This window comes from Phacochoerus africanus, chromosome 10 (assembly GCF_016906955.1).
Source record: "Phacochoerus africanus isolate WHEZ1 chromosome 10, ROS_Pafr_v1, whole genome shotgun sequence".
NCBI classification, from domain to species: Eukaryota; Metazoa; Chordata; class Mammalia; order Artiodactyla; family Suidae; genus Phacochoerus; species Phacochoerus africanus.
The window spans coordinates 39113540-39140992 of record NC_062553.1 but is presented as its reverse complement, the minus strand read 5'-3'; the positions used below and the strand labels follow the sequence as shown (position 1 = coordinate 39140992).

Below are 27453 nucleotides of genomic sequence, written 5' to 3'. Positions count from 1 at the left end.
AATACATATATGATTATCCATATTCACTAATTTTAAGACTGTTGACCACTGCTCTGGTAATCATGATTCTAAGAAGCAGGACAGTGCAGGCATTCTGGAAAATAAATCCCCCATGGTTACATAAGTACTTGAAATATGCTAGTTGATGCTATGATCCCACAGCACTATCATATTACTGGCCGAGAAATGAGAAAATTATCAATCTAGTGTTTTTGTCATACATAGATACATATTGAGTGTCTGGTATGTTTCCTGGCATATATTAGTTCAACAAATATTTATTAAATGCCTGTGATGTATTGGGTGTGGGAAAAACTCAGTTATGCATGAAAGATACAACCTCTACAATTACAGAACTTTAGCCAACTCAGTTAAGTGAGTCTTAATTATATAAATCAGGGGTTGGCAAGCTCCTTTCTGTAAAAAGCCACATATTAAAACTTTTAGGCTTTGTGGGTCACATAACTGTCTCTGTCACTTTTTTTTCTACAACCTTTTTTTTTTTTTTTGGCGTTTCAGGGCCACACCCACGGCACATGGAGGTTCCAAGGCTAGGGGTCTAATCGGAGCTGTTGCTGCCAGCCTACGCCAGAGCCACAGCAACGCCAGATCTGAGCCGCGTCTGCGACCTACACCACAGCTCATGGCAACGCCAGATCCTTAACCCACTGAGTGAGGCCAGGGATCGAACCTGCAACCTCATGGTTCCTAGTCGGATTCATTTCCACTGCACCACGATGGGAACTCCCCTCTACGACTCTTTAAAATTTGAATCGATTCTTATATTTTAACTCTTAGATGATACTTCTCTTAGAAATATAGGCCAAGGCCAGATACAGTCCAAGGGTTATAATTTGCTGAGCTATATATAAATGAACAAATATAGGAAAAAGTCCAGTAGATTCTGATAATTCTGCTGTCACACCAATGTTTTGTTTTGGTTTGGTTTTCTTTTTAGGGCCGCATTCATGGCATATGGAAGTTCCCAGGCTAGGGGTTAAATCGGGGCTGCAGCTGCTGGCCTATGCCACAGCAACGCATAGCATCTACAGCTTGTGGCAATGCCAGATCCATAATCCAGTGAACGAGGCCAGTGAACTAGGCCAGGGATCAAACCTGCATCTTCATAGCTACTAGTCGGGTTCTTAAACTGCTGAGCCACAATGGGAACTCCCTGTTTTGTTTTTTAATATTTAGCTGTTCTCATGACAGACTCTTAGTATCTCAGTATGGTACTCATAGAACAAATGCATTTGCTTGGAAATTGAAGATTCTATAACAGCCCTTTCAAAAGTCTGCTACACTCAATCAGCTGGTATGTTAGCAGTTTCAGTAACTACTCTTAGTTAAATAAGCATGGGTTAACACAATCCAAACCTCCTGGTTTTTTTAAGAATGGAAGGTAACCAGTCAAATGATAGCTTAGCAATAATCTATCCACTGTGTGACTATCTATCTAATGTACCTCACATTAGGAGATTCAGTGCTAATCAATTTCGTGTATATCCATTTGAGACAGCCCTGCATTTATGGGGACTTCAACAAATGCAGAGTCAATGTAAATATTAACATATATGAATAGTTACCGAGTGTGAAAAATGATTCATCCTAAGTATCTGTAATGGAAGGGAAGAAGGGAGGGAGGGACGGGGGAGGAGAGGAAGAAGAGAATGGATGGAAAGCCCGCCCTCCTTCGGGGACTTCAGGCCCTACAGCCGTTTGGAGCCGCCCTGCTGGGTGTACCCAAGGGCTGCCCGCCCGCGGCGGTGCACGGGTACGAGGCCCACGTACCACCGTGGCAATGTAGATGATCCGCTGCACGGTCTCGGCTTTGTCGATGCAGCGCCGCAGCAGGCACTGCGCATCCAGGCGGGCCTGGGAGTAGGCATCGCTGAACCGGGACAGCAGGGCAGCCTTGCGCGCCACGCTGGACAGTTTGGCGCGATTCGGGGACGGGCTGCGGACCCTGGAGACCGCGGTGGAGGGGCTGGCGGACCGGCTGCGGCTGTGATTGCGACTGTGACTGCGACTGTGACTGCGACTGTGGCTGCCGCTGCGGCTGTGGCTGCGGCTGCCGCTGCGGCTGTGGCTGTGGCTGCGGCTGCGGCTGCGAGAGGCAGGGCTAGGAGACCGGCTCCTGGTGGACCTGTAGGTGAGCAAGAATCAGGCAGGGAAGCACTCTGAGCCCCTTCTGTCTTTTCTGAGACTCTTCCTCTTCTTCCCCCCATAAACCGGAAACCATGAGAGCAGGGAGCAGCTCCCCCTGAGAGGCGCTATATCTCCACAAGGCCTCAAATAGGACCACAAATGAGAAACAGTACTATTTGCCTGGTGCATTAGAATTTATAACACACTTTCACTCAGCACAATCAATTTATCCTTCAAGCAGCCAGGTAAGGTCGGCATTGATTGTTAGCCATTTTACAGATGGGTAAGTTGAGGCTCAGAGAAGCTAAAGAGGGCCATCCTAGAGTAACAGAGCTAGGAAGAGCCAGAGTTAAAGAAGTCAGATTTTCAGTATTTCTCACCCTAATCTTGGGTTACTAACACATCACTGAGCTTTATGGTATAAAATGGGATGAACACTGATTGAACAATGAGAAAGAAAATCTGTGCTCTCCTTCCACAGCAATGGGACCATTTGCAATCCTTTCTCCTCTTCCATTTCTCCATTTTCACTTACATCATTTTTGCACTCTTTCAGGATAGTGGTGGGGGATGGAAGATCAAGTGAGCTGAGACATGTGGAAGCATTTCATGAATTGAAAAGCACTGTATCAGGAGTTCCTGTCATGGCTCAGTGGTTAACGAATCCAACTAGGAACCATGAGGTTTCAAGTTTGATCCCTGGCCTCGTGATCAGTGGGTTAAGGATCCGGCATTGCCCTGAGCTGTGGTGTAGCTCACAGACATAGTTTGGACCCTGCGTTGCTGTGGCTGTGGTGTAGGCTGGCAGCTGCCACTTCGATTAGACCCCTAGCCTGGGAACCTCCATATGCCACTGGTATGGCCCTAGAAAAGAAAAAAAAAGAAAGAAAGAAAGACAGACAGACAGACAGACAGACAGAAAGAAAGAAAGAAAGAAAGACAGACAGACAGACAGACAGACAGAAAGAAAGAAAGAAAGAAAAAAAGAAAGAAAGAAAGACAGACAGACAGGAAGGAAGGAAGGAAAGAAAGAAAAGCACTCTATCAGTGAAACGTACACTGCTACCAAGTACACAGCTAATTATCAGACTAGCTAACTCAAAGGGGATGGGCCACCAAAAAAGGAAGTTGTGTAGAGGAAACTGTGGGGTAAAAGGTAATGCAAAGAAGACTCTCTCAAGGTGGAAAGGAAAAAAGGAAGCCCTTATTTATAGTGTTTGCCAATTTCCATGGTGCAACAAATACTCCCACCCCCACCCCTCAGCCAACTTCAAACTCTCAACCTGCAGTCAGGGAACTTGGAATTAGGTAGAAATGCACGGAATCGGTTCCTAGGAGCCAGTACAAGCTGGCACCCACACAACACTGAGGGAGTGATTCCCCAAAGTGAAAGACTAAGGTGACAGTTAAGGGAACAGAGACCGGGGTAGGGGTGGCTTTGATAGCCTGTGGGGCTGGGGAGGTATGAGAAAGAACGAGGAAAATGCAGAGACTCCAAAAAGAATCATGTCCTGTTCCCGTCGTGGCTCAGTGGTTAACGAATCCGGACTAGGAACCATGAGGTTGCAGGTTCGATCCCTGGCCTTGCTCAGTGGGTCAAGGATCCGGTGTTGCCATGAGCTGTGGTGTAGGTCGAAGACACGGCTCGGATCTGGTGTTGCTTTGGCTCTGGTGTAGGCCTGCAACTACATCTCCGATTGGACCCCTAGCCTGGGAACCTCCATATGCCACGGGAGCGGCCCAAGAAATGGCAAAAAGGCAAAAAAAAGAAGAAGAAGAAGAAGCATGTCCTCTAACACTGTCTGAATGATCTGATCATCAGTGAAGGAAATTTCACATTTCCTTATCTACACACCCCATCAAACAATGTGAGTTATAAAAAGGAAAAGCCCTATAGTAAAATGACAGTCGGTCATCCTAGAGAGAGAATTCATAGAAAAGGACCCTCCTATCACAGAACAGGCTTTCAACATGGGTATCACCTTTTGAACAACAGGCACTCAAATCTGTATCAAGCCAAAGAACTTTCCTTTGCATGTTCCAGGTTCATTCCTTAAGCCTCAGCCTGAAATTTGTGCCCAAGTATTGTCAATCCAGGAGGTGTTTTCTCTCTGGAAAGCTGCGGTTAGAAAAAAATCCCTCCACAATTCAAAGCTTTCCATATTCTTGGGGTTTGGGCTCCGGATGCTATTTTACTCACCCCCCCCCCCCGCCCGCACCCCCGCCACACACACCGCCCCCCCCCCGCCCCCGCCCAAACCAGGCTTTTAGTCTCGAACTCAACAAAAGGAGCTTAAGTGAAAAGATCCGTGAGAACTGGTCAGACCTTCCTTGGAGCACAGATTTTTCAGCAGAAAGAACAGCTATCTCATCCTTCAGCGTTCGGAGCTGTTTCTCATAATCACATATTTCTTCTGCTTTCCGCTGGGCTGTGCCGCACCTGTCTGCGCCGCACCTGTCTGCGCCCCGCGGCTCCACTCTCCTACGCTCCGAGCCCCGCTTCTCTGAGCTCCTATGCTCTGGGGGTCTGTGGCGGGATTCCTCCTGGGCTTGAAGACATTTAAGCCTGAACAGAAAAAAAAATGTTGGAAAGAAAGAGAGGGAGAAACGATGGAGGAAAGGTAATAAACAGCAACTGGTGGACTTAACAAGGCTGCTCTACTTAGTGTACATTATTGCATTGGAAAACTCGGAGGCAAATACATAGGAACAGGCACAGATTGACAAAGAGCAGAACTGCCAGGGTTGGGGCGCCACTTCCTGCCTGCAGCTTGACGGGGGAAGAGCCTCCTGAAGAACACGTAGCTATGCACATTCTCTAGCCAAAGCAGAGTCATTGTGTGCCTCGCTGGACTGCTTCACTGCGCAAAACGCTGGAAGCATGTGACCTCCAAAACCTAGTCCAGAAACTGGTCAAAGATATAATCTAGTCTGACTAGCTCTTGGATTCTCTGAACAGATGGAAATCTAGTCTGACTAGCTCTTGGATTCTCTGAACAGATGGACTGTGGGGGGCAGGGGGACTACAGCAGAAGTTAAATAACATCCACAATAGGAAGCAGAAGTGTGGCCCTATGAAAATAATGTACTATGGAAATAAGCAAAGCTTTAGAACTAAAATTGGCATCCTTATTCACATAAATGAGGGCCGTGGCCACCATGAAAGAGAGCAAAGTCATAAGAGAACATGCTATGAAGAAAATGATAATGGTGTAAGGAGAAAAGGGAAGGAGTAAGATTAAGAAGGATGGAGAAAAGCCAAAACGTGCAACAGCAGGATTAAAAGCTGCCCTGGAATCAGTAAAGAACAGAATTGGTGCTACACGGAATTGTTTGGTAATATTATCAAAGAAGTTGAGATGCTATATGAAGTAGGAAATAAAAGATTAAAATGATGATTAAAAGGGAGTAAGAAATGGAAAATAGCCAAGCCCTCCAAGCTAAAACGTATGGGTGTTCCTGAAGACATCAGAACAATTGGAACATGTATAAAGGCAATAAGGTGTACATATGTGTTTACATTTATACAGGTATGTGTAAAATACACACACCTATAAAATTTATATATTTTTTACTACAACTCCCATTTGCTCTTTTAGGGGGAAAAATCAAAGTTAGGATTAAAAAATATACATAACTTTGAAGAATCAGTGTTTATTTTCCCCTTTTAGAAATTTATCTTTAGAGAATGATCTGAAATCTAAACTAAGATTTGCTGCAAAAATGATCATGATGTTATTTCCAATGATGAAAATTGGCATCAATCATTCCATATTAGGGAAATGCCCAAATGAGGAAATATGATGTACCTATTTAAAAACTAAGCTCTGCTTTATTTTTTCTCTTAGTAAGAGTAAAAAATAATGTTAAATGAAAATAATGGGGTCCAAAATTGTATTCTTCTATTTTGTTGTCTTTATTTTTAATGTACTAATTGGAAGAAATATCAAATGCATCTCGGGAATTATGAGAGGTTTTAGGTTCCTTTCTACTATGTGGTACTTTTAAGATTTTCTATAGCATATAGGTACAGTTCTGTAGTAAAAATAATATATGAAACATTAATAAAAAATATTGCTGCCTTTCCTCTTTGATTCTAGACAGATACTTTCATATTTTAATGGAGCACCCAAAAAGTTAATCAGAAAAAGATTCATCAGCAGCCTGCAATAATCCTGTCTTTTTTTTTTTCTTACTGCTTTCTTAGCTGATTTATTTCCTCCTCTGCAGCCAAAAGGGATATGGCCGATCTTTTCTTGGTTTCTTCAAGAGTCTTTTCAGTTTCAGCCAGACTGTAAGAGAAATCAATAACTAAAGACAGATTTTCCAAAATTGGCAGACTTTCTAAATCAAGGCATAGGTTCTCTTCGAAATTTTTGCCATATGATATAAATTCAACATAGACAAGATCAAATTATAAGACATCTGCATTCAATCAGATGATATTACAAATATTATGGCGCGCTGGTATGTAAAAACATGCTAGCATCTTTTCTCAATGTCAAACACAGAAAAATTACAGAGCTACTGCCCCTAAAAGACTGTTACAATTAGTGATACTACAATGGAAAGGACAAAGAAACTTGTTCAATTCCTTCCCATCACCCTCCTACTTCTGCTCTAATTATACCCAATCCCCAGATTTAATAAAATAAAAATATTTACTAAATACTAAATATAAAAAAGCCATTTGCCCACCTTATAAAGGAAGTCCTCCAGTATTATACTTGGCCTCCGTGCCTCTTACTTCCACCATTAATTGGGCATGATTTTCTGAGTTTTCAGCCTAACTTGGTCATTGTTACTTTCTAGATGTCTCCTCATTATAGACAAATCATAATGAGTCATCCTATTTCTTTAGGTCTATCTAAGTTTAAAAGAAATGAGAATGTGATTGATGCCATTGGATGAAGACCAATGGTTCTCAATGAAGTTGTCCTGGTGCAGTGAGAGATGATGGGTTGGTCAAGGTCTCTGGACCTCTCTGACCCTACATCCCTGGGACATCAAGCCTTTTTCATCATAGTAGCTCTGAGGCTAAGAGATTGCAGCACTATCCAAATTCACACCAGTCTTCCTCCTCATATTTGGGTGGAAGAAGGTCAAATACTAGCCTCCCCTATACAGTGAGGCAGACTGAGAAACAATGGGCCAACAGGCTCCCTATCAAGTCCCCATGGATCCCAGTGAAACAATATAGGATGTGGTGTGATTTTCCCCAAATTCTATTTCAGCTTCTTCTCTAACAAAAGCCCACTCAATCATTGGGTACCACTCCAAAGGCCACGGCAGACTCTCAGAGTTTGTTTCTCTTTCTCCTGAGTTCCTCCAACACTAGTTCACATTTATAATCTCATTACAAACACACTGTGGACTAATTGAGGGCAAGGATTTTCTTTTATTCATCTCTTTACCTCCAGGACCTAAAATAGTACCTGTCATATAGTAGACTTTTCTAACAACAGCAAAAAAACCTGAATGAATGAATGAATGAAATATCTAAAGTCTAAAATAAAACCAAAGCAGCAATAACTTTACAATAGGGATGCTGGAGGTTGAAAGGAAATAGCGGAGATTTAATTTAATGTGAATATGTTACAGACTTTTTAAAGTACATATAGGAAAATGAACATTTTCTCAAGAGAAAACTGTGGAAAACTAAAAGGAGAGAAAAACAGACCAAGAACAATGTTGTAAACCAATTACACGTCAATTAAAAAAAATTGAAGAAAAATAAAATAGACCAAGGAGAGAAGAAGAGTATGAAGAGTAATCTTTTTCCTCCCAAGACATGGCATACCTGTATAAATACATATATATACAAGCAAATATGTATATGCTAATTTGACCCCCTTAGATGATATACCCATAGAAGAAAAGGGGGTACATTCATGTGACAAGCATTGTCTTAAGCAGGCTAACATATGCCATTTATTTTTTTGTCATGGACGTATTCATTCATTGAACAAGCTATTGAGAACCTACTGTATGACAGGCATTATGCTGGGGGCTGAATATACAAGTGTCAGAACTGTGATACAGGAGTTCCTGTTGTGGCTCAGCAGAAACGAATCTAACCAGCATCCACGAGGATGCAGTTTCGATCCCTGACCTTGCTCAATGGGTTAAAAGGATCCAACATTGCCATGAGCTGTGGTGTAGGTTGCAGATGCGGCTCAGATCTGATGTTGCTGTGGCTGTGGTACAGGCCAGCGGCTACAGCTCTGATTAGATCCCTAGCCCAGAACCTCCATATGCCTAGTATGCAGCCCTAAAAAGACAAAAAAGGAAAAGAAAAAGAAAAGAAAGAAAGAAAAAGAAAAGAAAAGGAAAGGAAAGAAAAAACAGCAATACAGGACAGTAACCCTTGGGAACTTCCAAATCTAGTGGATCATAAACATGCAGACAAATTTTTCAAATGCCACCCTGTAGTACATGCTATTCTTAGATTATTGTGAAAGAGAATTAGAGGAGGGGGAGAGGAAAGGCTGTTCAATGTACAGCGGTCACACACTCTGCAAAAGCCACATTTAAGCCGAGACCTGAAGGATGAGAGAAAGCCAGCCAAGCAAAGAGCCAGCAAAAGGTGTCTTTTTCTGAAAAGAGCACAAGCAAAGGCATTGAGGTGACAAGTAGTTGGGAGACTGGGTGAGGGGAGCGTGGCATGAGATGAGGGTGAAGGGAGAGGTCAGGTCAGAGCACGCAGTGCTGGGAGAGCCCTGGGAAGGAACTGAGAACATTTTTCTAAATACAAAAGGAAGCAACTAACAGCTTTTAAACCGGGAGTTGGGGAGTGTGTCACTTGCTACAATAAAAATGTATCAACATTTGCCATGTGAAAAATGGGGTGTAGTAGAAGAAGAATGGACATGGGAAGCCAGTTGGAAGGCAACTGTTTGAGGCGAGAGGTAACAGAGGCTTGAAGGGGTGCAATGGTAGAATAGAAGCGGGAAATATTTAGCAGGTGGCTTCCCCTGGATGTTCTAACAGATCGGATATAGGAAATGAGGACAGGAAAGATTTCTAACCAGGATCCAGGCACAAAATCCAGCGGTCCTCCCTTGTCTGGGGTTTGTCAAACCTGGGCAGATCTGGCCCCGTATCGGCATTGTTTTGGAATTTGCACCTCTGGAACTGAGTCGCAACCAAATTGGTCTCCATGAGGTTAGACATGCGGACCCCTTTGGGTGTGCAACTCATTCTACAGTAGGTGGGAACCTGGATTTAGAGACAGGCAGGCAGAGTAGCGGAGGAGAGAGCTGGCTACCTCAGAACGTGGGGAGCAGTCTCCATCTTTTCTGATGCCTTAAAAAAATAGACTATGAACCACATGTGGTTTAAAACAAACCAAAACATGTAAATCAACTCTAATAAAAAGCAAAAATAAAAATAATTTTTTAAAAGTAGGGGTGTTCTTATCATGGCTCAGTAGTTAATGAATCGGACTGGTATCCAAAAGGACATGGTTTCTATTCCTGGCCTCGATTAGTGGGTTAAGGATCCTGCACTGCCGTGAGCTGTGGTTTAGCTCACAGATGTGGCTTGGATCTGGCATTGCTGTGGCTGTGGTGTAGGCCGGCAGCTGTAGCTCCGACTAGACCCCTAGCCTGGGAACCTCCATATGCCGTGGGTGTGGCCCTAAAAAGACAAAAAAAAAAAAAAAAAGGCGGGACATTCATGGAAAAGCAACAAGCATCTTCCTGTGTGCAAGTTTCAAGTGGGGATGAGGGTGGGGGAGTGTGTATACAGATAGGCAGAGTACACATGCAAATGATAAAGCAGACAGGGCAAAAGGCCTAGGAAACGGTATATGGGTATTCTTAGTCCTTATTCTTATATTCTTAGTACGATTCTTGCAAATTTTCTGTATTTGAAATTTAAACGATTTTTTTTTAAGGGTACGCAGTCTTTGGTCCATGGCTCACCTGATGGGTAACTACTCAGCCATAGTGACAAGCGAGGGGGGTGGGAGTTCCTGGCTCCTACAGGTGCTGGTTGGAGTCGAGAACCAGCAAAGTCGCAAAGCTTGTCTCACAACCAGAGCAAATGGAAACCTAACCAGATAAGCCACAGCTCAGCGCCATCAGCCCAAGACTCCAGTGCCCACGCAGAACCAAGGCAGCAAGAAGCCAGAGGGCCATTCCAGACCAAAAGCCCCTCTCCTGCAGCACCAGGAGAGCACACAAGCATCCCTCCACCCCTAGGCACCCGTCTAAGGAAGGAGGAGGGCAGGGAGAGCCTGAGAGGGCAGCCAGCCCCTAACAGAAGTCTGAACTTGGAATGAACTGACTATTTACACAAAAGGCACTACGGATAAACCAGAAAAGAAGTGGCAGATTTAAGTCTCCTTCTTAGCCCCCTCCAAATCAACTTACATTAGTTGCAATAAGACATCGAAATTCAGAGGAATTATGCTTTTTGCACATTACATTTGTAAATTTTGACTGCTGCCGCTATAAAACTGCATTGACAATGATTCCGATTAGAAAAAAAAAATGAATGGGTAAGTGTAAGTGCACGTGTGCGGGCACATGAGCAAGCACATACAGGGAAACATGTCTGGAGTGAAATATGCCAAAATCTTAACAGGCATGAAATAACGGATGATTTTCATCTTTATACTTTAATGTGTTATATGTATTTGAGAAGGAAATGTGTATTACTTTTATAATCAAGCAAAACTAAATCTTTGCTTTGCTTTGCTTTGCTTTTTAGGGCTGCACTTGCAGCACATGGACATTCTCAGGCTAGGAGTCAAATCAGAGCTGCAGCTGTTGCCATATGCCACAGCCACAGCAACGCCAGATCCAAGCTGTCTCTGCAACCTACACCACAGCTCATGGCAACACCAAATCCTTAACCCACTGAGAGAGGCCAGGGATCAAACCCACATCCTCATGAACACTATGTCAGGGGTTCTTAACCTGCTGAGCCACAATGGGGACTCCAGACCTAAACCAATCAATAGAGAGATTTTCCTTAAAGGAAATTTCATCAGAGAACAAGGCAGAAAGCCACACCCTGCTCTACCACAAGCCTTAACTAGTGAATAAAAGAATCCCTTGCTGTCTTCTAGCATCAGCCATGGAGCAATGCTGCCGTAGGAGAAACACCTTACTGATGGATTTTTTATTAGATATGTGGAAAGCTGTTGCATCACATTTGGTCTATCTGCCTCAAGTACCAACCCAAAGTTGTACTTTTCTTTGCAGTGATTCCTTGAGCTTGCTATCCTGGCTTTGTACACACCATACATCTGAGATCTGTCACTGCCTGATATTGCTTAACTTTTTTAAAATATATTTTTATTTTTTTATTTTTTTCTGGGGAGGGGGGTGGACCTGCGGCATATGGAGGTTCCCAGGCTAGGGGTCTAATCGGAGCTGTAGCCACCAGCCTACACCACAGCCACAGCAACACAGGATCCGAGCCATGTCTACGACTTACACCACAGCTCATGGCAATGCCGGATCCTTAACCCACTGATCGAGGCCAGGGATCGAACCCTTAAATTAGTACAAGTGACAGAGATGCAGCCTGCTTCATCATCTTACTTTTGCCTTCTTTCTCTTACTTTTTCTCTTTGCCTGATTTTTCACTCTCTTTAACTCCTCCCCTTCTGCATCTTTTCTTATTTTCCTCCCCAAAGATAGAATTTCATGTAACAATCTTCCTCTTTGATAAATATGGACTGATAGTGGGCCTATGGAGAGGAAGGAGCCCCAGGGATGGGATCACAACATAATAGGGAAATCCTGTCTCCATATTCAGACACTGACTCCCAACTCTCTCCCTCTCTCTCTGTCACACACACACACACATACACACGCACACACAATCATATTACTTATTTGCAAATGTCTACATTTCACATGAGCCATCATCATTCTCCTTTCAAACTTTAAAGACTAGGTTAAGAACAAACAGTTCTTTGGGGAAGGAGATAACTTGCATTCCTCTTACTCGTCTTGAACCTGGCTGAGTTGATTACGAGTTGTGTTCAAATCAGCATCTAGTTGATGTATGTTCCGATCCCGAATAACAGACTCTTTTTGTCTCTCCTTATCAAACGTGTCCTGGAACGAAACATAAATCAAAACAGTCTGAATACATGAAACCATATGAACAGGCTGCAAAAATATTACGCTGGGCAAAAGACGTCAAGCAGAGAAGGGCATGTAATGTGTGGTTGCCTTTTCATGAAGTTCCCATGTGGGCAAAATTAACCTAGGGTGATAAAAATCAGAAGAGTGGTTGCCCTGAGGGTGGAGTGAGGGACTGGAAAGTGGCACAAGGGAATGCTCAGAAGTGAAGGAAATGTTTTCTATCTCAATAGGGGTGTGAGTTGCATGGTTATAGAGCCATTTCTCAAAATTAATCAATCTATGGTTTTTGCTGCAGGTAGATATCTCAGATTTCTTTAAAAGACCTTGAAATATCATACATCTTTTTTTCTTTTTTTGGTCAAAGCTTGACAATGGTAAGTTCCCAGACCAGGGATTGAACCCAGGGTACAGCAGTGAAAGTGCCAAGTCCTAACCACTAGACCACCAGGGAACTCCCATCATCCTACATCTTTATGCCCAAAATAGCACCCATGAGGGTAAAATCTAAGAAGCATACAAAAATCCCCATGTAGGGATTCCCATTGTGGCTCAGCAGGTTAAGAACATGACACAGTGTCCTTGAGGATACAGGTTTGATCCCCACCTCAATGGGTGGGTTAAGGATCCAGCGTTGCTGCAGGCTGCAGCACAGGTTGAATATGGCAGCTTGGATCCAGCGTTGCTATGGCGTAGGCCCAAGCTGCAGCTTCGATTTGACCCCTAGCCCAGGAATTTCCATAGGCCACAGGTGCAGCCTTAAAAAGACCAAAAAAGAGAGAGAGAGATACTCATGTTAAAAAAAAAAAAAAAAAGTAATGACTATGATGTCTACAGAACACTTACTGCATATAAATTATTTCATATGCTTATCACATTTGACCTCCACAATGACCCTATTAGGTCAGCAAAGCATTGTTCCCATCTAGCAAATGAGGGAACTGTAGACCTAACAGGTTGGACAACCAACCTATCCAGGACTTCAGAAGGTGCTAGAATTCTGTCCAGTGCTCTCTAAGCAGTACTCTTTCAGCCACAACCTCAGAAGACCCTCTTGCTTAGAACAGCCTGCTCTAAGTGGTTCAGTTCTTGGAATAAATTTATGTAAATCCATATAAACATTTAAAATCCAGGTTAGCAATGTTTTGCTTATCCATACATAGTGATTCCAGTGCCTTAAGCAAAGTCTGCATTCTCTTTCCAGTCTGGTCTTCAACTGTTGAAACACTGCCACTGTCCCATGGAAACCAGCAATATCTACCACCAATTGTGACACTCTTGATCAGTCTACCAGAATTGAGTTTTCTTATCTTGTAAATTTCCAATTAGTTCTACTCTTTCAGAATATTGAGATTTCCCCTAGCTAATGATCTCATTCCCTTCTGACCCCCCAATCCCCATGAGACCCTGTCTGAGTGACTAACTTGTCATTTAAAAGTTACTATTTAATGCCCAGGTGGGGGCCCAGCAATATCTGAGATGCAGACCATCGCCAGGCCCTTTTCATAGCTGAGGAAGCAGAGGCTTACTGATTTGCCTTAAAGTCACCAGTACATATGCAAGGCTGAGATTTTTTTTAATTTTTTTTAATTTATTTTATTTTATTATTATTATTATTATTTTTGTTGTTGTCTTTTTGCCTTTTCTAGGGCCGCTCCCAGGGCATATGGAGGTTCCCGGGCTAGGGGTCAAATTGGAGCTATAGCCGCCGGCCTATGCCACAGCCATAGCAACAGAGGATCCAAGCCATGTCTGCAACCTACACCACAGCTCATGGCAACGCTGGATCCTTAACCCACTGAGCAAGGCCAGGGATCAAACCCCCGACCTCATGGTTCCTAGTCGGATTCGTTAACCACTGCATCATGACGGGAACTCTCAAGGCTGAGATTTTGATGCTGATCTGTCTTAAGAGAAAATTCAACCCATCAATGCCACAGATTACTGTAACATAGAAACTCACCTTGTATACCTGTGTCCAATTCCCTAAGAAGAGTTGAGCCCTTCACTAGGTGAAAACCATATCTTAACATACATTTGAGTTCCCAGAGGTTCCCCATCAGGTACCATAAGACTTTAGCATCCCTACCTATCAAAAGTCAGGGAGGATCCTTTAGCATCCCTACCTGTAGAGAGGGGACCTTGCTGTCGACAGGTTTCCCCAGGGAAGCGGCAGTAAAGGAGGCCTCCAGCCAAGGCAAAAGGCGTGATTTGATTGTTTCCACACCATCATAATGCCCTCCTAGAAGAATGCACAAATCAGGTCAGTGAGAGAAACCCAACCACACCAGCTCATCTAGAGAGCACAGAGAGGCGATAGAGGACAGACAGCAAAGAAGGGAGAGCTGGGGGCGGGGGAGGAAGGGTGCAAGGGTCATTTCTCACCTTCCTGGGCTGCTGTAGTGAGGATCCCAAAGAGCTGTCCCTGCACTTTGGCAACTTGTTCGATGAGCTCCAGGCAATAATTTAGATTTTGATCACATGAGTTGTTCTGCAAAGCCAGATCAGCAGACATCAGTGCAACTTCTTGACTCTGGGACCCACTGCAGGTGGACAGGCACCTCACTTTTCACAAGGGCCACCAGGCTCCAGTATGCTCCTGGGGCAGAGACTGCCATGTGCTCATCAAAACACATTTCCCCCTCCACCGGGCACCCAGCTAGACCACTTTCCCCAGCTTTCCTAGCAGCTGGTAACCCAGTTCTGATCCATGGAATGGGAAGTGATGGGTGACTGTCTTAAGTGATTTTCTTCTTTCTCTTTCTCCCCATCTACCAAATGCAGAGGGTGCAGCAGAAGACCCCCCAAGGACATAAGGGATGGTGGAGCCATAGGATTTATTTATTTTTTATGGCTGCACAGTGGCATGTGGAAGTTTCTGGACCTGGGGTTGAATCTGAACCACAGCTGTGACCTACACTACAGGCTGCAGCAAGTGCCAGCTCCTTTAACCCACTGCCCTGGGAATTGAACTTGCACCTCTGCAGTGACCTTAAGCAACTGCAGTCACATTCTTAACCCACTGTGCCAAAGCGGGAACTCCGAGCCACAGGATTTAGAAGGCTGCTAACTGAACTGTGACATAATGGAGAAAAGGCGTTTTTTTTTTTTTGTGGACATTAAACCACTGAAATTTGGGAGTCGCTTTTATAGCAATAGCTTCAACTCCCTATTCAATGGAATCCAGCAAAAAAAAAAAAATCCTGTATAAAGTAAATAGACCTTTGGGGTTCCTGTTCTGGCAAAGTGGAAACGAATCTGACTAGGAGCCATGAGGTTGTGAGTTTGATCCCTCAACTCGCACAGTGGGTTAAGGATCCAGCGTTGCTGTGAGCTGTGGTATAGGTTGCAGACGAGGCTCGGATCTGGCATTGATGTGGCTATGTGTGGTTTAGGCTGAATCCCAGCTGTAGCTCCAATTTGATGACCCTTAGCCTGGGAACCTCCAAATGCCATGGGTTCAGCCCTAAAAAGCAAAAAAAACCCAAAGTAAATAGACCTTTTGTAACACAATACAAATCACTGCCTCCCAATTAACCCACTTTATTGGTTCTTATTCTCTACCTAAGCTCAACATATGCAGCAAGAGCACTATTTGTTAACAGTAAGAATGTACCACTGGGTGAAAGGTACAGGGGAGAATAAGACGAGAAAGCTAGCCTAGCCCATAGGCAACGCAGACCAGCAGGGAAGACGGGAGAGCAGACAATTACCGTGTAGTGGAATAATGTCTTATTACAGGGCCCAGCACAAGCCTATTCCAGAGCCCATTGTCTTGGAAGGTTAGGGAAGGCTCCAAAACGAAGTGAAATCTGGGTGAGAAGAAATTAGGCAGACTTGGGGCAAGTCTGTCCCCAGAAGAAGCCAAGAGGTAGACATTTCAACTATTTTTCCATTTTTGCTGTCTCTTTGGTGACCTTTCACCATTTCCTCCTCTTGCTGAGGAGTTCCCGTTGTGGCGCAGTGGAAATGAATCCCAATAGGAACCATGACGTTGTAGGTTTGATCCTTGGCCTCACTCAGTGGGTTAAGGATCTGGCAGGGCCGTGAGCTATGGTGCAGGTCGCAGACTCAGCTCAGGTCCTGCATTGCTATCGCTGTGGTGCAGGCCAGCAGCTACAGCTCTGATTCGACCCTTAGCCTGGGAACCTCCATTATGCCATGGGTGCAGCCCTAAAAAGCAAAAAAAAAAAGAAAGAAAGAAAGAAAAAGGTCTCATTGATTCTAACTCTAAAAGAACGAACACAGCTACAAGCAGCAAATTGTGAGGGTGTAAAAAGGCAGAATTTATGTGTGACCTCAAGCCATAATCAGGCACCAGCAACAAGTGGCCCCTAGGCACTAGAAATCGCAAGGCAGGAAGTGGGACATAGAAAATGGAAAGACAAGGAAAGGTTTAGATGCCCTCTAGGTAGAAGTTTGCAAGTAAAATGCAGATCTGTGTCAACAAGGTAATGGTTCAGACACACAGTCAGGTCTTGTGGGCAGAGGCTCTGCCTGGCCGTTCACTATTGCATTATCGGCCCTGTATCTGATATTCTTTGCATATTTAAACTCCATATGTATTGGATGAATTAATGAAAATAAGACAATTCACGCACTTTGGCTTTATTACCTACCCCTTAAGTGCAAGGCACTGTTAATGCTTTATAAACATAAACTCAGTTAATCCACCCCTAGCCTGGGAACTTTCATATGCCACAGGTGAGGCCCTAAAAAGACACACACAAAAAAAAACTAATCTGGTAGGAGCAGACCAGATAGTTTGGATTAGAAAGCTAGTCTGGTGAGGTTTGAGAGTTACCAACATCTGGGAAGCAGTCAAGCCGTAAAACTGGATTAAGATGTGTCAATTGCTCCAGAGACATCAAGGAGGTAAGAATTGTAAAAAAGAGATTGGGAGTTCCCATAGTGGCTCAGCAGTAATGCATCTGACTAGCATCCATAAGGACGTAGGTTCGACCCCCGGCCTCACTCAGTGGGTTAAGGATCCAACGTTGCAGCGAACTGTGGTGTAGGTCGCAGACATGGCTTGGATCCTGCATTACTGTGGCTGTGGCTGTGGCTGTGGCTGTGGCCAGCAGCTACAGCTCCGATTGGACCATAGCCCAGGAACTTCCATATGCCAAGGGTGTGGCCCTAAAAAGCAAAAAAAGAGAGAGAGATTGGACTTGACTGACCATCAGGTGGCCTCTAGTGACCATAGTGAGGATGATGCTGGAGGGGCACTTGATGTTGTTCCAGATTGTTCCAGGTTGAGAAAAAAACGGGAGTTAAAGAAGCAAAGGCAGTGAGGACGGATTACTCTTTCCAGACGTTTCCTAGTTGGGGAAAAGAGAGCAACAGGACAGGGGCTTTGTTCCCATCCCTTCAATGGCATATTCTCTCGCCCAAACCTAAGCTCCTGATCCACTGAGCCTAAGTTCTGTCTAATTTCCAAGGTCCCCTTTTTTTTTTTAGGGCTGCACCCACAGCATATGGAAGTTCCCAGGCTAGGGATCGAATTGGAGCTGCAGCCACTGGCTTACGCCACAGCCACAGCAATACCAGATCTGAGCCGTGTCTGCAACCTACACCACAGCTCACGGCAACGCCCGATCCTTCACCCACTGAACGAGGCCGGGGATCAAACCTGCACCCTCACGGATGCTAGTCAGATTCATTTCCTAAGCCACAACGGGAACTCCCCAAGGTCCTTTGTAAGGTGCTTCCCCACGACTCATGCAGCCTTTCTTCCTCCAGCCTCTCTCTCCACTCCGGCCACCATCCAGCTTTACCAATGTCCATGGGCACCAGATCGACCACCAGGCCTTTCACTTCCTTTACTTCTGAGTAACCGAGACTTTATTAACATTTCCCCTCATGAGAGCCTGATCACCCAGCCTCTGCCAATGGTTCTCTCCTACCTACTATTCGATTCCTAACTTGAATCACCTCCACAATAGGAAAAAGAGAGAAACTTGTTCATCACTAAATTAGTAAAATTTATCACTAAGTTTTTTTAGTCCACTTGCAAACTTCAGTTGGGGAAAAGCTATTCAAATCTATTGATTTCAGTACAAAATATAGTTATTTCCACTTTAAGAAACTTCGATCTCACTCACAAAAGATGCTTCTTCATCTATACTAAATAAGAATTAAATAGTGCGAAAGGGTTCATTGCAATATTCCTTTCAAAGATGAATGCTGCTCCAACATGAAATGATGTGCCTGACATTTTTAATACCTTTCTTTTTAAAAAATGCATTTTATATACAGTAAGAATACCATTTCCAAAACCTGCCTGAAAATATGTCGAGGAGGTAGGAAAGGAGCCAATTAGCAGGAAGTAAGCAATTTGCAGGTCCTTAGAGCTGGCCATGGAAAGCCACACATGGAAAGCAAAGCCTTAATTGCTACCCTTTCTCCCACCCCCACTGCTGTCCAGGGTATATGTTCTGGGGAAGGACGGCAGGAAATGGATGCTGCAAGTAAGTGGAATTTCCTTTTACCTTCACTCCTTCTGTAGGAGGTAAGAGAATGGACTCAACAAGCAAAAGACCTAGTTTCAAATCTAAGTTCTACTCTTTCTCGTCGAGTGACCTTGGGCAGGTGAGCTGCCCTCCTGTGGTCTGGTTTTCTCATCTGCAAGATGTAGAAAATAAAACCTGCTATTTCATAGGTCCTTGTAAAGTTAAGAGGCAATAATGCATGAAGAGTGCTTTGGAGGCTTTCAAGGGCTCTTTAAATGCTGGTTATAGGAGATCAAGAGGTACAAATTACCTACATAAAGAAGCTACAAGTGGAGTTACCGTCGTGGCACAGTGGAAGCAAATCCAACTAGGAACCATGAGGTTGTGGGTTCGATCCCTGGCCTTGCTCAGTGGGTTAAGGATCTGGTGTTGCCATGAGCTGTGGTGTAGGTCGCAGATGCGGCTCAGATCTGGCGTTGCTGTGGCTCTGGTGTAGGTCAGAAGCAACAGCTCTGATTAGACCCGTAGCCTGGGAACTTTCATATGCCACAAGTGCGGCCCTAAAAGGACAGAAGACAAAAAAAAAAAAAAAGCTACAAGGGTATATTGCACAATACAGAGAACAGAGCCAATATTTTATAAGTGGAGTATAACTTTTAACAATTGTGAATCACTATGCTGTACACCTGAAACATATAACATTACACATCAACTATATGTCAAAAAAAATTTTAAATAAAGTACTTTGCAAAGTAAGAAAAATAATACCGGTTATAACAGGCTGCAACTTCTCTAGGGAAGTCCCATACGCAGGCAGCGTTTTAAGCAGCACTTTTCCCAAAAATCAACTTTCTGTTTTACGTCATGGCTAACCTTGCCACACACCGCTGCCTCCACAGCAAAGTTTTTCAACTAAAATCTTGAATTTTAGATAGAAGAAAAAGTAGGTTTATATACACCCCAACAATATAGGAAAAGCTTGTGTTCAGGCTTCCCCACTGGATTTTAGTGTCTTGACCCATAGTGACTATTTCTGTTCAGTTTTGTTCACGACCTCTTCTCCTTTAACATTAAACACCAGTGATGTTTACATGCACCAGTTTGTCCAAGATGAAAACAAAGAAAAGTCAAATTAAAAAGGTGAGCGCCTCTTGGGTAAAAAGAAAATCATCTTCCTTAGTCATTTGCTTTTTTTTTTTTTTTTTTTTTTTTGGTAGCCATGGATTCATCATTAGTAACTGTGGCAGAAGTCGTAGCACCAGTTAAACATTCCATGTGTTTTTCCACGTTTCTCAGGCTCCCTTACAATTAGATGGGAGGCACACCACTCATTCTGGGTGAGGGACGATGAGTGCCAAGGATGCGTAGGATGCACGAGCAGGGCACATTCTCCACTCCCTCTCTTTCTCTGAAGAATCTTCGAGGTCCTGCTCCACCTGATGGAGGTGTCAGAAACCAAGCCAAGGACAGAGGAGAGCTGCCATCAGACTTTGCATGAATGGGAAATAAACTTCTGTTGTGTTGAGACACGTAGGTTTGGCATTTATTCATTACTGCCTAGTCAAGAGTTAAAGGCCTTGATGGGAAGAAAAATGTTCTCCATAAATTTGCCAATTAGACTGAGTCCTCAGGAATGTAGAAGGAGGAGGGGCAAAGGAGGGCAGGGAGTCTGTTTGAAGACACCATAGCAGCGACAACAACCTTTGTACTAAGAATCAGGTGTATTTTGGCATAAACGCAGCCTCTATTTCAACCGCAAAGATTATTCTAAAACAGAGGAGATGCCTCTTCAAGAGCTCCTTTTTATGTGCTGATGTTTAGTATGCTGTTTTCACTCATTGATATGGATTTCTATAGTATGGGAGGAGAATAATGCAAGAGGAAGCATCATCAGCTGTCTCTACTATCTCTACTCATACCTCAAATAATCAAGAGCTTCCAGAGTGTAATGTCCTGGCAGCTATCATTTTACTTTAAGAAATGCAATCCTGGAGTTCCCATCATGGCGCAGCAGGAAAGAATCCAACTAGGAACCATGAGGTTTTGGATTCGATCCCTGGCCTCGCTCAGTCTGTTAAGGATCTGGCATTGCCGTGAGCTGTGGTATAGGTCACAGATGCAGCTTGGATCGTGCATTGCTGTGGTGTAGGCCAGCAGCTGTAGCTCCAATTTGACCCCAGCCTGGGGACCTCCATATGCCATGGATGTGGCCCTAAAATGAAAAAAAAAGAAAAAAAAAAGAGAAAAAGGAAAAAAAAAAAGAAATGCAATCCCATCCTATCTTAGGGATGGGGTTATCAAGGGCGTAGTAAGCTCTTCCCGTTTCTACATAGAGTACACTTATAAAAAGTAATAAATAAGCATCAGTAAGAGCATCTGACCAAAATTAACTCCCTGGGCCACAGGCTCTGAAACAAAAGCATCTCAGTGGGAGGAGAGATTCAGCCCCCCAGGTACTGCTGTCATGATAAAGAGGTTAATTTCTCTTCTCACCTTGACATCTCAATGGATCAATTAGGTAATCATCCAGTTCTGCATAGGTAAGAAAGGATTGACAGACTTGGCCAGTAAAACCATACAGATGTTGCTTGACAAGCTGGAGGCATTTGGAACCACACACTCTCACAAAAATCATAAAGATCATCCTCAGAGTCTTTGACCTTGCTGACTAAGTGTGTCCGAGTAGATGACAAGGAGCTGATTCTTTTTTTAAAAAATTAATGATTTTTCTGTTTTCCATTATAGTTGGTTTACAGTGTTCTGTTCTGTCAATTTCTACTGTGCAGCAAAGTGACCCAGTCACACATATACACATTCTTTTTCACACATTATCCTCCATCATGTTCCATCATAAGTGACTAGATATAGTTCCCTGTGCTATACAGCAGGAGCTCATTGCTTATCCACTCCAAATGCAATAGTTCGCATCTATTAACCCCAGACTCCCAGTCCATCCCACTTCCTCGGCAACCACAAGTCTGTCTCCAAGTCCATGATTTTCTTTTCTGTGGAAAGTTTCATTTGTGCCTATATTAGATTCCACAAATAAGTGATATCATATGGTATTTATCTTTCTCTTTCTGACTTACTGTACTTAGTATGAGAGTCTCTAGTTCCATCTACGTTGCTGCAGAGGGCATTATTTTGTTCTTTTTTATGGCTGAGTAAGGAGCTGATTCATATAATCTCTTGCCTAAAGTATTACTCAGCCCCATCCGTTCTCCCTAGGGTTCCAATTTTGCCATCATAACAACTAGCACAACCTGTCCTGAACAAAATCCATGCATGCCTCCTCCTTGAATCATGCCTTTAGTTTCTCACCATTGCCCTCAGGATAAAGTCCAAACTCCTTAACATAGCCCTCAGAGCCCGACATCCTCTGGCTCCCCCAGCCCATCTCCTCGGCCCCATCCTAGGTCCACTCCCTGCCTGGAAGTATCCCCAGTCCATCAGGCTCCCTGCTTTTTGCATATGCTGTTTCCTTCATCCTTCATCCTCTTCTCCAACTGGAAGTTCATCTTTAAAATGAAGCTGACACGGAGTTCCCGTAGTGGCTCAGCAGAAACAAATCCAACTAGTATCCATGAGGATGTGGGTTCAATCCCTGGCCTCGTTCAGTGGGTTGAGGATCTGGCATTGCCGTGAGCTGTGGTGTAGGACTCAGACACGACTTGGATCCCACATTGCTGTGGCTGTGGTGTAGGCCAGCGGCTACAGCTCTGATTCAACCCCTAGCCTGAGAACTTCCATATGCTTCGGGTGCGGCCCTAAAAAGCAAAATAAATAAATAAATAAAATGCAGCTGGCATTGTATTCCCAGCACCTAGCACAGATAGGAACATCATAAACTCTGCAGGTGGTGGTGGGGGAATGGGTTGAATGAGTAAATACAGCAAGTGTGAATAGTGTCTAACTCAAACCTTTACACGTGCCAGAAGCTACACAACCATTTGTGGAAAGTATTATTAAACTCAATCATTGGCTCAGTTCTTAGCCGAATGAAAGGGAATTCTCTATGGCTCTTTCACCAACATTCTCAATAACCACAAAGGAGGAAAACAATTCTGCAAGTTATCAACCTCGAGTGGAATCCAAGTTTTAAAGGCCAAATACTGGGGAGTTCCCGTCAGAGCTCAGCGGAAATGAATCTGGCTACTATCCATGAGGACGCAGGTTTGTTCCCTGGCCTCACTCAGTGGGTTAAGGATCCAGCGTTGCCATGAGCTGTGGTGTAGGTCCCAGACATGGCTCAGAGTCCGGTGTTGCTATGGCTGTAGTGTAGGCTGGCAGCTACAGCTCCAATTTGATCCCTAGCCTGGAAATCTCCATATCCCTCGGGTGTGGCTCTAAAAAGACAAAAAATAAAAATAAAGCCCAAGTACTGCAATAATTCAGCATCTCTTTAAAAACTAGAAGAAAATAAGTCAGTGATATTTGTTGTTTTTAGGATTTATTTCTCTGGGTTGGAAGGGGGTGGAAAATATTTCATCTTGGAATTTTTTAAGATAAATATAAACTTTTAAAATATCAAGCAAGGGGAGTTCCCGTCGTGGCTCAGTGGTTAACGTATCCGACTAGGAACCATGAGGTGGCAGGTTCGATCCCTTGCCTTGCTCAGTGGGTTATGGATCCGGTGTTGCTTTGAGCTGTGGTGTAGGTCACAGACGGCTCAGATCCTGTGTTGCTGCGGCTGTCGCGTAGGCTGGTGGCCACAGCTCCAATTTGACCCCTAGCTTGGGAATCTCCATATGCCGTGGGTGCAGCCCTAAAAAGACAAAAAAAAATGAAAATAACTTTTTCCCAGAGGAGTAACTTTAATGACATTCCCAATTCTAGAGGAATATATGGCCTTTTCTTTTACTTGAGTTAATTAGAACTCAATCCAGGTAGCCACAGTCAAAAAATTAACCTTCCACTGAAAACATAATTTGAAGCTTTTACTGAAAAAAACATAGTCCTTTACACCCAACATTTTAATAAATGTAGTTTGCTACAATGAGTATTCTTCATTCATTCTTCGTTTACAAAGCCAAAACCCTTGGAACTAATAAAGCCACCTTGCGGTGAGCTCTTAGCAATTGACCAGAACTCAAACTGATGATGACAAGATGCTGAATAAGACTTTATGTAAACTAAATTTTAATAGGTGCTATATAGATATCTTCTCATTCTCTCTCTCTTGTTTTTTGCTTTTTTTTTTTGTTTGTTTTGGTCTTTTGTCTTTTTAGGGCTGCACCCGTGGCATAGGAGGTTCCCAGGCTAGGGGTCAAATCAGAGCTACAGCTGCAGGCCTACACCACAACCTCAGCAACATGTGTCTGAGCCACATCTGCAACCTACGCCACAGCTCATGGCAACACCAGATCCTTAACCCACAGATCCAGGCCCAGGAGCCAACCTGTGTCCCCAGGGATGCTAGTCAGATTTGTTTCCACTGAGCCACGAACTCCTCATTCTCTCTCTTTAACTACACACACACACACACACACACACACACACAAACAGTTCAAAGTGCTTGCATTCTCTCACTTGTGCTTCTAATGATTAATTATGGCTTCTAGTTTCAACTTAATTTTAATAAAGGCTGAATACAAGATATTTGAGGATCATTTTTAATTTTACACTGACTATGAGGTTTTAAGAAGAGAAATGAAACCAAGAAACTGCGGGTCTGGGAGGACAGCAGTGGCCTCCAGCCAGTCATGATTTATTGACCCACAACTGAGAGCCAAGCATTGCTCCAAGTGCTGGCAATAGAGCAATAAGCAGAACAAAGCTGAAATCTCTGCCCTCTGGAATTTACATTTTAGTGAGAGGAGAGGGGAAGGAAGACTTATAAAGAAAATAAAAGAGTAAATACGTAAATTTAGAAGGTATAGGTATTATAGAAGCAATAAAGCAGAAAAGGGATACAGTGTTTCCGTGGTGAGCGTAGGCGATTGTACCCGTAAACTGAGTGGTCTCTCCCAAGGAGGTGACATTTTAGCAGACTTGAAGGAGATGAGCAAGTGAGGGTATCGTGGCTATCTTGCTGAAGTATCAGTGGATGAAAAGCTTTCCAGGCAGAGGGTGACAGTGAGTATAAAATGCCCTGAAGCTGGAGCATGGCTGGTGTGCAGAGCCGTTCTGTCCAATACAGTCGCCCCTGGCCACATGGGACTATTTGAATTTAAGTAGACGTCCATGAAGTTAAAAATTCAGTTCCTCAGTTTGCACTTGCTGAATTGCAAGTGCTCAAGAGTCACCTTATTGGACAACGCAGATATAGGATATATAGAAATAGATACAGATCTATAGATAGTGAACATGTCCATTATCATGGAAAGTTCTGTTGGACAGCTTTGCTCTAGAAAGAGCAAGGCAGCCCCTATTGCTGGTTGGGTGAAGAATCTAGATTGAAGTGATTGCAATGAAAACAGAAGAATAGGATGCAGCACTATTAGTGAGAAGAGAAAGTAAAATAAACTTTGGCACACAGGTAGTTTCTAAAACAACCGAATTTGGACCAGCCACTGCTAGCATTATTTGTGTTCTAAGTTGTCTTATGGCAAACTGAATATACTTTTTTTTTTTTGGTCTTTTGTCTTTTTAGGGCTGCACCCGCAGCATATGGAGGTTCCCAGGCTAGGAGTCCAATCCGAGCTGTAGCTGCTAGCCTACACCACAGCCACGGCAACACAGGATCTGAGCCGAGTCTGTGACCTACACCACAGCTCATGGCAATGCTGGATCCTTAACTCACTGAGCGAGGCTAGGGATCGAACCCGCATCCTCATGGATGCTAGTAGGGTTTGTTAACCACTGAGCCACGACGGGAACTCCTGAATACACTTTTTAATATTCAGAGTTTATTCAGGTGCTATGGAGAGTAAAACATTTTTTGTAAGGAGTAGTTTTAAGAAGGGTGAATACATGTATTAGGACTTTATTCTCAACCTTCTAAGACCAGGTAACGAGGCACTTTAAAGGGGGTTGGGTGGGGGTGGGAACCCAAGGCTTTATGGTGGAGGTGAATTTTAATGTTCCTGCACCCTGGATGGAGAAGGCATAGTCAGCTCTGGTTCTTTACACGTGGGCAAAGCGGGTAAACACTAGGAAGGAAGGCTAAGGAGAAAGCTGTGGCTGTGCTTTGAGCTCCCTTCCTCCCAGTAGCCCTGGTCAGAGGGTGAAGCCCAGGGATTTTTGACGGCAGCCTGCTGCATTTTTCCCAGTAGGATTCCAGAAACAAGCTGATACAGATATTTTAAAATTGAGATCCAAAAAGGAATTTTACCCAGCATCTAAGTCCAGTCTTCCATTGTGCAGAGGAGGTACTGAGACTGGAAAGATTAAAAAGAAGTTGGCCCCAAATGATTCAGCTAGTTCTATGCAAGAGCCAGACCTGGAAGCTAGGGGGCGCTGATTCCAAGTCCCCAGTTCTACCTCCTTGTTCTACTTGCTATGCGAGAATAAGACTCTTCGTTTCTAGACGGACCAACGAAACGTAAAGCAAATTCAGTACTGGAGTTCTCCTTTCTGGGTGGGGAGATTAATGAGATCCAGAGTGGAGGTGGGGATTACTGAGATTTGAACAAACTTCTGGTTTGATGACAGAATATGGCTTACCAATGCCTTGGCAACAAGCCTTCAGAATTCTGCCCTGGTGTTGAATCTGTGTCTTACTTGCCATGTTGACCAGCGTACAAGTGAAACGCACGAAGTTGACAAGTGTCTGTTTCATTGATTTCTGGGTACTAGATCCTGGGTGTATTATTATACAAACCCACTCTGATACAGTCACTAGTTACCCGCAGAGAGCGAGATTTGCAGAAAGGCAGGAGGAGGGGTATCGTAAATAATAATTCGAGTCAGGGGCACAGGAGTGGATTGGTAGAGGGCATGGGTGAGAGAGGGGCAGGCTTGCCCAGACCCGGGCTGCTCGCAGGGCTTTCCTGTTGCTAGGGCCGCCGGCGTCCTTGACTACTGCTCTGCCTAACGCACGCCCTTTTCCCCAACTCTGAGTCCTACACTCCGCGGGTTGAGAAAGGGGAACCCGAAGTTCCTCCCTTCCCCGAGATGAGGGTCCGACATTGGATACCTACTAGGGGTCGCAAGCGTGGGGCTTTGCAAAGCGGCCACCCTACCCCACAACCACCGAGGGTTTTGCTTGGAAGTGAGGACGAACTCCGGGGGTCTCCCACCCTGACTCACATTGTACTCCCTCAGCCAGTTCTCTAGCTTGTCCTGCATCGACCGTAAAGATTCGGTGGAGACAAGTTTCCTCAGGTTATCCGCCATCGCTCGTTTTTTCCGCTCAGCCCAGCTCTGGGAGATGGACTCGTGGATCACGGGGTGATGTGGCGGGAAGGGTGTTATCTTCCTGAGGGGCTCAGAGCGCAGCTGGTGTTTCCATCCTCCCCCTCGGGTCGGACAGGGCAGCGTTCGGGAAGCCGGGGGGAGGTGCCCTGGGCTACGGCCACTGCGCCTCATCCGCTGCCCCGCGCGGTCTCCGGGCTCCCCCGAGGCCGCCCGCAACCCTGGCCATAAATACCCTGGCGATTATTAAACAAACCTTGACGTGAGCTGACGGCTGCTAGGGACGCGCGCCGCTGGCGTCCTGGCAACGCCTGCGCTTCCGCCCAGCCAGCGCTGCGTCCCTCCACCCGCCTCCCGCCCAGCCGCCGTCCTGCCACCCCCAAAGGGTCCCGGGCACCCACCAGGAAGCGCGATGTCGCTGTTCCTCCTGCTACTGCTCTTTTTCCTCCTGCTGC

At 44.5% G+C, this 27453-nt stretch overlaps 1 protein-coding gene across 3 annotated transcripts in view; it reads right to left on the bottom strand.

Annotated features, from left to right (window-relative positions):
* SPATA18 (spermatogenesis associated 18) overlaps positions 1 to 27247 on the bottom strand; it is a 40051-nt gene extending 12804 nt beyond the window's left edge. For 2 of the 3 annotated variants that reach the window (XM_047799301.1, XM_047799300.1), the window contains exons 1-7: positions 26894 to 27247; positions 14637 to 14742; positions 14378 to 14493; positions 12112 to 12224; positions 6345 to 6440; positions 4475 to 4714; positions 1792 to 2146 (exon numbers count right to left, since the gene is read on the bottom strand). In XM_047799301.1, coding sequence (XP_047655257.1) covers positions 1792 to 2146; positions 4475 to 4714; positions 6345 to 6440; positions 12112 to 12224; positions 14378 to 14493; positions 14637 to 14742; positions 26894 to 27172 — 1305 coding nt within the window. In that variant the 5' untranslated portion in view covers positions 27173 to 27247. The remainder of the gene's footprint in view (positions 1 to 1791; positions 2147 to 4474; positions 4715 to 6344; positions 6441 to 12111; positions 12225 to 14377; positions 14494 to 14636; positions 14743 to 26893) is intronic. The other variant, XM_047799302.1, reaches the window with a different exon arrangement.
* Between the last annotated feature and the right edge of the window lie 206 nt (positions 27248 to 27453).